General features: G+C 43.6%; 1 protein-coding gene across 5 annotated transcripts in view; it reads right to left on the reverse strand.

Annotated features, from left to right (window-relative positions):
- The window catches only part of PRICKLE2 (prickle planar cell polarity protein 2), a 347,924-nt gene that overhangs the window by 54,493 nt on the left and 280,600 nt on the right, over positions 1-12,831 (reverse strand). For all 5 annotated transcript variants that reach the window (XM_021069189.1, XM_021069188.1, XM_021069190.1 and 2 more), the window contains 2 exons: positions 4,480-4,593; positions 1,531-1,668 (listed from right to left, as the gene is read on the reverse strand). In XM_021069189.1, the coding sequence (XP_020924848.1) occupies positions 1,531-1,668; positions 4,480-4,593 (252 nt within the window). The remainder of the gene's footprint in view (positions 1-1,530; positions 1,669-4,479; positions 4,594-12,831) is intronic.

Here is a 12,831-nt window from a genome sequence, read left to right on the forward strand (position 1 = left end):
ATGAGCCAAACATGTCTTTCTGCCCCACACTCCCATCACTGTTCTATACCACTCTTCACATCTGTCCACGAGATGCCCACCCTTCCTCTTGTCTTTGGGGAAACTAGCTAGGCTGGTCAAGGACTACGACCTGAGAGTGGCAGAGACCCTGAACTGAGCACACAGAACCTTGCATCTTAACCTCTAAACACCTGCATTTCAGGGATCAGCATCAAGACGCCACTGCCAAACTCAGTCCTTTGTCTCTCCTGTTAAGCAGCAGCTCTATTCCATCTACCTGAACCTTCTCACATTATCTCTCTGATATCTCAAAACAAGGCTCTCAAATGCTATCTCCTCCCCTCAGGTAGTATCTCACATTTCTTCACCAATCTGGTTCACACATCTTCGGGGAGTTTAGATGGGGCTACTCTCTTATCAGTAGGGCTAAGAGAAAGGTCAGAAAAAACCAACCATCAGCACCAGAAGGCTTTTGATAGCAGGCTTTTGATTCCCACCCTGCTTTCTTTTTTTTGTCTTCTTATGGCTACACCTGGAGCACATGGATATTCCCAGGCTAGCAATGGAATTGGAGCTGCAGCTGCCAAGCCTACACCACAGCTCATGGCAACAATGGATCCCCAATGATGGAATGAGACCAGGGATTAAACCTGTATCTCCATGGATACTAGTTGGGTTCTTAACCTGATGAGCCACAATGGAAACTCTACTACCCTGCTTTCCTTGAAACCCTCCTCCACCAGGCCCAGAGCTCTTACAGGAGAGTAGCAGAAAAAAAAAAAAAAAAAAAACGCAGACCCTTCATCTCTGAGAGGTCCTAGAAAAAATGCAGGGGACTTCACACACTTTGCTAAATAATTTTCAAACCCAAGGAGATGACCATTTACCACCTCTTTAAATGGCACTGGTCCTGGGATGATCCTGGGAAAGAGGCTGACCTGTGGTCCAGGCAAAATCTATTTTCCAAAGTATTCATTTTAAAATAGAAATCCATCATGCCATTCTTCTGCTCAAATCCTTCCAATGGTTCCCAATCTCCTTCCACTGGCTTCCATACCCCTCATGGAATCTGACTTCATCGATCATTCTCTTATCCCCTCTGCCCTGCCACCCTGGCCAACCTGCTGTTTCTTATACACAACAGAAATACTCTTGCCACAGGGCCTTTGAACTGGCTCTCCCCTTACACCCCCAAGCCCCATTATCTGCATGACTCACTCCCTCAGTTTCTACATGTCTTTGTGGGGCGTTTCAATTTTCTACTGAAAATTGCAACCACCACACCTTCCCAGCACAAAACTCCCTCCTCACTCTAATTTTTTCTCTTATTTATGTTATTGTCTGACTTCTCCCTTGAATGTAACTCCTTACAAGGGCAAGATCAAGCTTTCAAATCTTTTGTTCATGGCTGTATTCCCCAGGCCTACAACTGTGTCTGGCACAAAGCAGTTTCTCAATAAAATTACAGCTGAATGAATGAATGAATGAATGAGGGAAAGGATGCCAGAGAAAACCCCTCAGCACACTTACCTGTTCACAGATTGCTCCTGTCATGGTGACTGGGAAGGGTCTGACATTGCCTCGGCCCAGGTTTTCACGTTTCCTCTGGTTGCTGAAGAGTTTCAGCTCCCTTTTCTCTTCCTCGTCCAGGGAGTTGCAATAGCGAACCTGGACAGACACAGCAGATGGCACTGAAGGGTTGCCCTTGCTCCTGAGGATTCCTGAAGCCCAGGCCTCAGAGTTTCTTCATTAAACTCACCCCCATGTGGTTTTACAGTCCTGGCTGGCACTTGAACACCCCTAGGCTTGGGGCTATTTCAAGTGAGTCTCTATTTGAGATTGTTGATGTCAGACAAGCTTAGTAAAGGCTCCCAAGTCCAGAGCCTGAGTCTTGGGCAGGCTGATGGTCTGTACCTGTTCCTTACCATCACTGCCCCACTCTGTTCCCCACACTGAGAGCCAAATTGCCTGGGAGAGCTTTGGTGCTAATTAAGATGGGGGCTTTCTCCTTCTTTCAAAGTGATCTGGGTCTTCAACTTAACTGTGATACTTTGACCTCTACGTATATAACCCTTGACACAAAAAAGAGCTCCCAGCCAATGAGCTAGAGTAGCTGTCAACATGTTCATAGCTTCCGTCTCCCCAGATGAGACGGGAAGCAAAGGCGTGAGACTGAGGAGTTGGTCCAGAGCTCGCTGTTACTGCAAGGAAGTCCCCTCGTGCTTACCTGTGTGTGGGAGGGAGAGGGCTGCCCGCTGGGCTTCGGTTAATGCATCAACTTGCATAAGATATTTTCCTTCTTGTTCAACACAGAAACTCAAGAGAATTAAGGGAGGGACATTAAAGATATTCAAATCTGCTCTTTCCCATTCTCTCTTTTATTTATGCATGCCTTGGGAATTTTGCTGTTATCCTGAACTATTGTTTACTTAATACTGTTTTAAAAACTGACTCACTTTTTTTTTACATGAATACATTTACTTAAAAAGAAAGCAGATTATGACTATAAATGGAAAAGCAATATCACCTGCGAAAAATAGGGCAGCCATAAAACTAGAGTGAAAACAAAACCACGTTGTTGGATTTTAGCTGGCTACTTCTGCTTGTGGGAGATCCTGAAACCGAGATTGTTCAGGCTGTTACTTAAAAAGGGAGACTAGTAGGAATTGGACAGGTGTGAGACACCTGCCCACCCAAACTACTGTTTCCCCCTTGATTATTCAACCACTCTGTCACAAGGAATGAAATACAGTTTAAAAGGGAGTGAATCTCTCATTTTGTGGTTCAACAGTATCTACTGCCAAGTCCATGTACCACCCGAAGTCATGTGTCTACTACTCTTTGGGAAACATGGATCTAATACTATCCCTTGTCTTACTTGAGAGTAATTTGAGCACTGGGAAGATTAACTGAATTGCTCAGATGATTTGTCATACAGATGGTTTAAGGGAAACCTTTGAACTAGGACTAATTCGAAAACCAGTGCAGCTGTATACATCAAAATTGTCTTACCTGGTTGAAAAAGAGGGTAATCAAATATTTACTTTAAAATCATCCTTTGTGCCTAAAAGGGTCATGTCAAAGAAGTAAAATTGACCCACTGGGTCACCTGTAAGAAATTCTCTCCAACAGGAAGATGCAATTTGAAGGGTCCCTTTTCATGAAATCACAGTTAACCATAAACAGAATGAACCATTAAAATGCAGAGAACAGATCACTTTCCTCTATCAAGTAAAAAAAAAATAAAACTATTTAAAAAAAAAGTCTTCACCTTGGAGAAAGAACTGCAATGACCCTAAACAACCCAGAATATATGGTTACACCACTGACAATTTATGGACATGCTTTGAAAGAAAGGCACACTCCTCCTGCTTGTAAAAACCCGCATTTTCACTTCCAAATTAGTTAACTGGGCATCAGGTTACAAGGCTTGCTCTCCTCTTTAAAGGAGAAAGCATTATTTAAATTTGTTTTATGAAGTCTGAAATAAACAACAGGAAAGGGAATTATGGCTCTCTTTCTAGGGAGTTGCTTCAGTTTTTAAGCTTTTGCCCCACTTATTCAAATTTATTTTTTGAGGTTCGTGATTTATTCTTTCTGTTCAAATATGAGAAGATACAAAGAAAACACTCATTTCCTCTGGGACTGAACTTGTGGGTGGGGGCAGCTGGTAAAAAGCTGAGGTCCAGCTCTCTAAAGGGGTTTTAAATTTCTCCTTTCCATTTAAAATTATGTTTTTCTTTAAATCACAACCAGGGTTATGTGGACAGTTTGATTCTACAGGATTGCTATTTTTCAAAACCAGATCCTTAGAAATTAATTTCTAGTTTGCAAATCTAAGGCTCACAAGCTTAGATTTAAGAGTGTGTTTACAAATTTCCCTTTAAGATCAATTTGACTTTAAAGATGATAAATGCCTGCTTACAGTGCCATGTGTCTGGGTTCAGAAAAAGAGGACAGCCTGTAAGCTACACTTTCAAGAGTGCAAAGGATGACCTTGGCAAGTTGGACTGGAAATGACAAAAACACAGATGTTCACAGCTGCAAATCTGGACTCGTAACTTCTACTGCAGCGTAACGTGGGAAATTCATACACTCATTTAATATGAAATGATGGTGCGAATTCCAGAGAGTCACAAAGTGTGTGCCAGGCTTGAACTAACCAGGGAATCTCAGTGCTCAGGCAAACAACATGCTACACTCGCCAGTGAAGAAAACCTGGACTTGAGCTTTAAAATTTCAGGGGTCTGTGGTTACCCCAAATAGCTAGTAATGCCAGGCATAAAGGTGAATCCAGTCCATAAGGAGATTCTCCAGAAAGTGTCTGACAGTTTCTTTTGGCTCTAATTAAGGAAACTCAAACCTATTGCCAGTTTTTCATTGGGGATCTCATTGATTACAGCATTCTGACTATGAAGAAGGCAACAATTCACAGAAGATTCTAAAAAACATCTTCAGAAAGCCCCTCTAGCCCCTTACCTCATTGTCATGTGGTGGCAGCTGGTGTAATAGCTGTTTGATTCGAAGTTTCTCTCCAGGACTGTTGACATAGGGAACTTTCTCCTCTGGGAGACAGCTATAATACTGGTGAACCTGAAGGATGGAAAGCACACAGGTAATGCGCCCATTACTCAAACCACCTGCCCATTCCCAATCCTGAGAAGATGATTCCTACAACAGGACACAATCTGCTTCCCGCTGTCCCCACCCTTCGTGAAACTCAACAGCCCATGAGTTTCTCACTGCAAGCTGAGAAAATCATCCTTGAAGAAAGAGTCCCACCAATCACTCATGTCTTGGGGCATTCCCTCTCTCTACAAGGGAAAAATGAAACCAGCAAACTTTCCTAGAAAAAGAGATTTCGGCAAACTGGCTGGTGAACCCGGAGGGTAGGGCTTTCTCGGCAGGCTCCCCTGAGACCTGACTTTACCATTTTCTCTGTGAGTCTCCAGCATGTAAGCTGCCTTCTTAGCCAAAGGGATGTGTCAGCACCTGCCTCGGTGCTGGAGACAAAGCCAGTCTTTGGCACTCGGAGAACTCCTAGGTCCCTCAGCCTCCACCTACATTAAAAGCCCTCTAGGTTTTGAGCTCTTTGTAAGGAGAGGAAGCAGCTCTGATCTGCCAGGAAAAAAGTCACTAAATTTGGGAGAGAGTATGTGTAATTAAAAATTGTCAGTATGTGAGTTTTGGGGGACATTCTAGAATGATCCTGTTAGGACATATTCCTGCAGTTTCTAAGGCTCACTCAACCCTAACAGCAACTTGGGAAAGCACCAAACATCTAATTTTGCCTGAAAGAAGAAAATAGACATTCTAACATCCAGCTGCAAGCAAAACTAGGGAAAGAAAAATATTGGCCGAAACAGAAGGTAGTGCTTTATATACCAGCGGCAGAAGGAAAAAAAAAACCCACAAGCTCAGATGACATCATGGAAAATACTTTTCAACTATCTCTTAGCATCACGACTGGCTCTTGTGAAACAAGGCATTCATTCGACAAAACAGAGAAGACAGAAGACTTGGAGCTCTAAGTTCATCATATTCGCTACACTCCACAAACTCAGTCACATTCCCCTGAGTTTAGGGAGCCTCAGATATGAACACATGTTTGGGGAATGCTGGGGTGAAGAGTTGCGAAAGCTCTGTCTACTTTGATCTCCAGAAACGAAATCGTAAGTGTTAGAAGAGAGAGAAAAGGCTTTGCCATGACAAGGCTGTAAGAAAATGTGAAAGCCATCCTGATTTTTCCAACAAATGATGGTAGTCATTTACCATCATGTTCATATCAGGCCTTAATCAAATCCCAAAGGCAAACATAAACAGGCTTCCTGTCACAGACTAGCTGGCTTTCAGAACCCAGGGCCCTGAAACTCCTCTTGAAAGGCACCTGGCAGGGAGCCACATCCTGGCATGGGAAGCGATGGTTCCGGGTTTTGAAGGCAGCCCACAGATTACCAGGACTCTCGCCGAGAAGAAATATGAGCCCAGATCATGAGTTAGTCTGGGATTAGAAACTGGCAACAATCCCATCAGACACAGGCACACCACTATGTGCTCAGGGGAATCATGCCCATGTGTCACACTAGGTAGAAGAAGCAGTCCTGGTCCTTGTGTCCTGGGGAAGGGGCTCTGCCTCCTAAGTCAAAAAATGACTTGTAGAACAGCTTTGTGGCAATATCACTTGGTCATTCTCTTAACTCCCACTGTAGTTACAGAACATGCATGACGAATGCTAATATAAAATGATTCACTGTATGGATAAACAACATGGCCCTACTGTGTAACACAGGGAACTGTAGTCAATATCCTGTGATAAGGCATAATGGAAAAGAATAAGAATATATACATAGATAGATAGATATGGATAAGTGAATCACTTTGCTGTATAGCAGAAATTAACACCTTATAAATCAATTGTGCCCCCAAAATAAATTTTTAAAAATAATGAATCACTATGGATGCTTGATCATAAAGAGTCTCAGATGAGTTCTGTTGACTCTCCTCTCAATTACCCCTCATCACTCACACACCCCTCTCTTGACTGCCCAGAGCAGTCATCTTCTGAACTTTTACGCTGAACAACCTGTTTCTCATATAGCCCAAGGCTGACCCAGGCTGGAGGAGGATCTGAACAACCGGCACCCCCCCGCACCCCCCCCCCCCCCCCGCTCTGTCCTTTCCCATCTTGTGTTCTTGAGCAAGTTAACAAAGCTTCTCAGGAGCCTCATCATATGATCGTGGTAATTAAATGAGAATGCAGGCAAAGCATTTGGCCCTCCATAACAAACATAATATGCCTACATGGTACTAAGTACATTATCCAGCCTGGCATATTCTAAATGAAAGAATCCAGGCTTTCCTGGCCTTTCTTCCATCTTAAGATGTAGGGCAATGCTCTTGGCTTGTAGAGTGAGATCACATCTGGGGAGTTCCTACCTATCTTGGTCTAAAAAAGAAGGTTGCAAGGAATCAAATGCAATTTAAGCTAGTTTGGTTTCAGGAAAAAAAAAAGGGGGAGGCACACTATCATAAACACGTAGTGTTTTCTCAAGAACGCATAAGTAGGGTAGGGCCTCAGGAGGAAATGGACTCTGCCACTGGAAGGTGATTGGTAAGCGATTTCCCATCTCTCTAAGCCTTCATGTTCTTTTAGATTTGCTCTCTTCTTCACTTTCTGGGGATGTGGTCCCCACAGGACTTGAGATGACACACCCTCAGTTCAAGAGTCCATCCTAGGATGACTAGCTTTGCTCAATTCCAAATTCCTTACAGGAGACCCCTGATTACCTCATCTTGGGCAAGGGCCACATCTGGAGATTGGATTGGATAAGTTCCATGCCCTTTTAAGACTAGAGGATAAAAAAAAAATCCCAACACCTGACTGGGCTAAGGTGCAAGCACTGATGAAGAACTCTAAAGATATTTTGGTTGTAAATAAACAACTTAGGATGCTGAGGTCCACCCTAAAGACTGAACAGCTGGACATCTTGTGTTGCCTTTTTATAATTTAAGCCTACTGATTACCACCATTGAAATTAAGCCTACTGATTATTACCATTGAAAATGCATCTTTTCTACCAGCATTCCAACAACTCCTTGAGCGCAAAATGTGCTAAAATAATTTCTTAACAAGGCAGTCAATAATTTGGTGGACAACTTAAAGACATACCCAGGAACATGCTCCATTATTAAACCAAATCAACTAATATTAATTAACAACCTACCAAATCACCCCTCTAAGACATGGAGGGTGACCTGGCCTGCTCTGAGGAAGGACAGTGAGTTTACCCTTCACTGCTTCCAATGCCAATTAAAGCCTGTGACAGTCCAGGAGGAAAAAGGATCCTCTTCAAGTTGGCTTCTGCATCTCCTCCTGCTGTTTAGGAGCTGGACTTTGCAAGCTCTTAATTGAGCAAAGGGGATTAGCAGACAGATGGGAAGGAAGGAGAAATGGCTCTTGTTCCCAGGCTGTCTCAGGCTGAACACGGAAATGGAGCATGCGTGGAAATGCTTTGGCATCTTTCATGATAAAACTACTGTATAGCCCAAAACAAACAACCAATCATACCAATAGTAAGGGGAAAATATTTAATACCCTTTCTGACACGACCAAAATTAAATTTGGCACCACCCCTGAAAATCCTGCAGATTGCTCATTTTAGTACAAACATGTTTCACTGGTTAATTTTTTACAAGTAACTAATCAAATCAATGGAATTCTGTCAATGATGAGCATTACCAAGCTATTAACCAGCAGGTTAATAACCTAATATTCTCCCCTGTGTACACCGAGTCTGTTTGTCCAGCAGCAGGTCTGTGCAGTGTGCTAGGAGCTTCCCTCCATTTACATATTCCCAGGTGGAGGCCATGAGATTCTGCCCCGGGTGTAGCCATACGAGGTACATTTCCCCCAAACAAAAGCATTCTGAACACAATAAACTGGCTTAGGAAAACGAAATAGCTGAAGGCCTTTATTTAAGGTGTTACTCCCAACAGTGAGGTTTGGCAATAACTTCAACCTGTGTCAGACGGATTGTAAGAGCGTGAGTCAGTGTGCAAATAAAGGCTAGGAGGCAAGACCTCGCCCAGTTGGAAAGACAGGGTTTGTTAGAAGGAACTGCACATTTGACAGCATTTCTGCCCGATCAGAGATGGAAGCCAGAGAGTCAACGACTCCTCGCCAAGTGCTTTATTTATGGCGGTGGTTCTCAAGTTTTGGCTTCCACCAGAACGACCTGGGAGACTTGTTAAAATACGTATCTCTAATTCAGTAGGCCCTGGGGTGGGGGTCGGTTGGTGAGCATCTGCGTTTCTAACTACTTCTCAGGTGATGCCCCCACTGTTGGTTCAGGGAGCACATTTTGGGTCTTATAGAGTCACCCCTATGTTTTCCCTCAACAGCCAACCCTGAGATTGCCAGGAATTCCAGGAGACCCTGAGGAGGCAAAAGAACTGGTTCAGTCTCACTCAATTTTGTAGGTGTCTCCTTTCACACCTACACATGTGCTTAAGCAGGGGGATTTCATCAGCTCTGGCAAGAATGAGAAATCCTCGGTGTAAAGAATTGATATTTTGGGGTGGGACATCTTCCATATTAAAAGTGTCCTTACTTTCTTAGAGTGGGAACCCAACAAAGAAGGCAGAATTTTGAGTTGATTTTAGAACCAGTTGTCTTTCACTATCCAAACAAAGGAAGGGATCAAGGATCATTTTTTTTTTTTTTTTTCGGCTGTCTCCATGGCATGCCAGGGATTGAACCTGAGCCAAAGCAGTAACAACACCGAGTCCTTAACCACAAGGCCACCAGGGAATTCTGAGGAACATGTTTTTTTAATTTAGTGGCTCTTATGACTGGTGGTTTTTTTTTGGTCTTTTTTCCATTTCTTGGGCCGCTCCCATGGCATGTGGAGGTTCCCAGTCTAGGGGTCTAATCGGAGCTGTAGCCACCGGCCTACACCAGAGCCATAGCAACATGGGATCTGAGAGGCATCTGCAACCTACACCACAGCTCATGGCAACGCCGGATCCTTAACCCACTGAGCAAGGGCTGGGATCGAACCCGCAACCTCATGGTTCCTGATCTGATTCGTTAACCACTGCACCATGACGGGAACTCTGACGGCTGGTGTTTTTATATACAGTACCTTGTGAACCCTCCTCACATCTTCCAGGGGGGACATTATACTCATCAGATTGAGCGTCACATGGCTAAAACACAGTAGGGCCACTTGTGAACCTGGCTTCCTCACCCTCTCTTGTTTATTTGTGAATTCCTTTTTTTGTCTTTTTTGGCCATACCCACTGCATATGAAGTTCCCAGGCCAGGGATCAAATCCAAGACACAGCTGTGATTCAGCAATGCTGAATCCTTTAACCCACTGCACCAGGCTGAGGAATGAACCAGCCACACCACAGAGATAAGCTGGATCATTAACCCACTGTACTATAGCAGGAACTCCATTTTTTTTGTGTGTGTGTGTGTGTGAATTATTGGGCTTCTTTATCAAGGGAAAAAAAAAAAAAGACTAGTAGATGAATGGGAAAGAAGGAAAAAAAAAAAAAAAAAGGATGCAATAGGTTCCTAACATGTATGAATGACCAAAAAAGTGGTAAACATGTTTTCCTTTGGTGTTCTTTACATGGTTCAAAATGAACTGACGATTAAGTAAAATGATGTACTCCAAATTAAACAGTCTTTCCACAACACCATGGTATGATGGTATAAGGGAGGTATGGCCAAGACGGCTGCCTATCCATATTCACTGTCTTTTCTTCCTTAATTAGAATATCATCATTTCCCCTGGAGTATCAGTATGCCTGGCTAAGAACAATATTTCTGTACCTCCCTATTAGCCACATGTGGCCATGTAAATAAATTCTGGCCAGTAACATATAAAGGTGTGACTTGTGGGAGAGCTTTTTTAAAGGAGGTCAAGTAGTTGACAAAGGCTCTTTTTTTTGCCCATTTCTCCTTCTTCCTGCTTCCTGGCTGGAATGTAAATACAATGGCTGGAGGGCTAGTGGCCATTTTATACCATGAAATAATCTTAACAATGAGAGTTTTTGATGTTACCATGGAGCTATCATATAGCCCTGGGTTGCCTATTAATGAACCGCTATAACCAATGAGAAAAATAAACTGGTTCTTTTCTTTCCTCATCTCCTTTCCCATCCTCCCTCCCTTCCTTTCTTCCTTCCTTCCTTCCTCCCTCCCTCCCTTTTCCACCACATCACAGCATATAGAAGTTCCTGGGCTAGAGACTGAATCTGAGCCATGTCAGTGACCCACGCTGCAGCTATGGCAATGCTAGATCCTTTAATCCACTGCGCTAGGCTGGGGATCAAACCTGCACCTCTGCAGCAACCTGAGCCACTGCAGTTGGATTCTTAACCAACTATGCCACAGCAGGAACTCTTAAAGTGGTTCTTTATTTGCATCTCATTTACTAGGAAGTGAATGTAATTCTCAAACGATAAAGCAACAGTTCTCAAGTGTTAGAATACCAGGGAATCATATGAGACCCATCTTGAACACGATTCCCATTTTTCAACCCCTGTGGATCTGAAAAAGAGCCCAGAATTCTGCATTCTTAAAAATCCCATTCCCAACCAGGAGAATCACTGCTTTACGGGGACAGCAAACATGACTTTACAAGGTAAAGGTAAAAATTCGCATGCAATCATCAATGTGGGCTGACGCATTTGGAAGGTTTTATAAAAGCCCCTCCTAACCCAGAGACGAACTGCAAGACTGGGCCTTTATGTCACATTCTCCCTCTCCCGCAGTTTGAGAAGCTTGGAACCTCAGATAATACCTCCATCCAGGGAGGCAATATAGCACATGCCTAAAGTCTCAGAAGGCAGGTGCTACAGAGAAGGGAAAGATGCTGCCTGAACTGGCAGCACATGATGGTTTTTATGAAAAGTGCACACTAGTTCCCAAATGGGGACCTGGAGAATAATTAGGTGGTATTACAGCTATTGAGCACAAGGGTGATGGGCTGCTTCGGAGGGCCCGTTTGTTCATTTGGCCCCTACTTGCCAGAATTTCATCACCCAAGCAATAGGAGAGAAGTGTTGTTAAGTGGCATCTAAGAGGTAAAACTGTACCAAGTTTGGCTCCTTCCCTTTTCTCCTGGAGACGAATATTATAATTTTAATTGGTTTACTGAAGAAGTAATTTACGGAAAAACAGTCTAAAACCTAATGCCTAAACAATGTCTACATCACACATAAACTCCCATAGGAGTAGGATCAAAAATCAAGAATAAAAGCTCATTTAGGGTATTTTCAAGAAAGAATATTTCAAAGACTACCCCCCCTTATTTTTTTGCTTTTACTGATGTCCGATTCAACCACAAATCGTGTCATATTTAGGTTCAAAACAGACCCATAATCCAGTCACTTTCCCTGATCCCTTCATAACCAGTCCAGCATTGACTAAGCACTGCCTGGAATTATTGCCATGGCTGCCCTGGACCCTGGTTTTCACCTTTGTGCCCCCGCAGTTGATTCAGCAAAAACAATCCTATTTGAAGATAAAACAAGTCTCATCACTGCTCCTTTGAAAAACTGCAGGACTTCCCATCTCCCTCAGATTTAAAGCCAAAGTCCTTACTTCAGGATCATGATCTTGTCTCCTTAATACCTGGCTGACCACACCACTTACATATCCTTCCTGTTCAGTCCTGCTCACAAGGGCCTCCGTGCTATCCCTCTCACCTCAGGGCCTTTGCACCAGCCATTCTCTTTGCTAGGAAGATTCTTCCCCCAGATATTTACATGATGCTATTCTCATTTCTTCCAGTCCTTGCTCAAAAGTCTCCTTATCAGAGAGGTCTTCTTTGATCCCAATAAACCAATACCCCCACTTCTTGCTCTTTTGACCGGTGCTTCTCAACCTGGGCTAATGGTGACCTGTAAGGGATGCTTGGCAACATGTGGAAACATGTGGGAGAGATTGTTTGGAGGTTCCAGCAGGGGAGCACAGCTACTCATCTACCTTTGACGGAAGAATGGTCTTCCTTTATTGGGGATGCTCATCCTCATGACCAGGCATGCAGCTTCAGGAGGGATGCACATGGAGTGGTGAGGGAAGAAGGGGACGGGGACACCTGCCTAGGCAGCCAGATCAGCAAAATCAACCCTGATGATCACTGGGGTGACAGATATTACAGACAGATTGCCCTCATATCTGACATGTGGAGACATTTTTGGTTGTCACAACCAGTGTGTGTGTGTCTGTGTGTGTGTACATTTGCATGTACATAGAGTGGGTCAAGGCCAGAGATGCTGCGCAATCTCCTGCAATGCATAGGGTGGTTTCCACAG

Source organism: Sus scrofa, chromosome 13 (genome assembly GCF_000003025.6).
Source record: "Sus scrofa isolate TJ Tabasco breed Duroc chromosome 13, Sscrofa11.1, whole genome shotgun sequence".
Lineage (NCBI taxonomy): Eukaryota > Metazoa > Chordata > Mammalia > Artiodactyla > Suidae > Sus > Sus scrofa.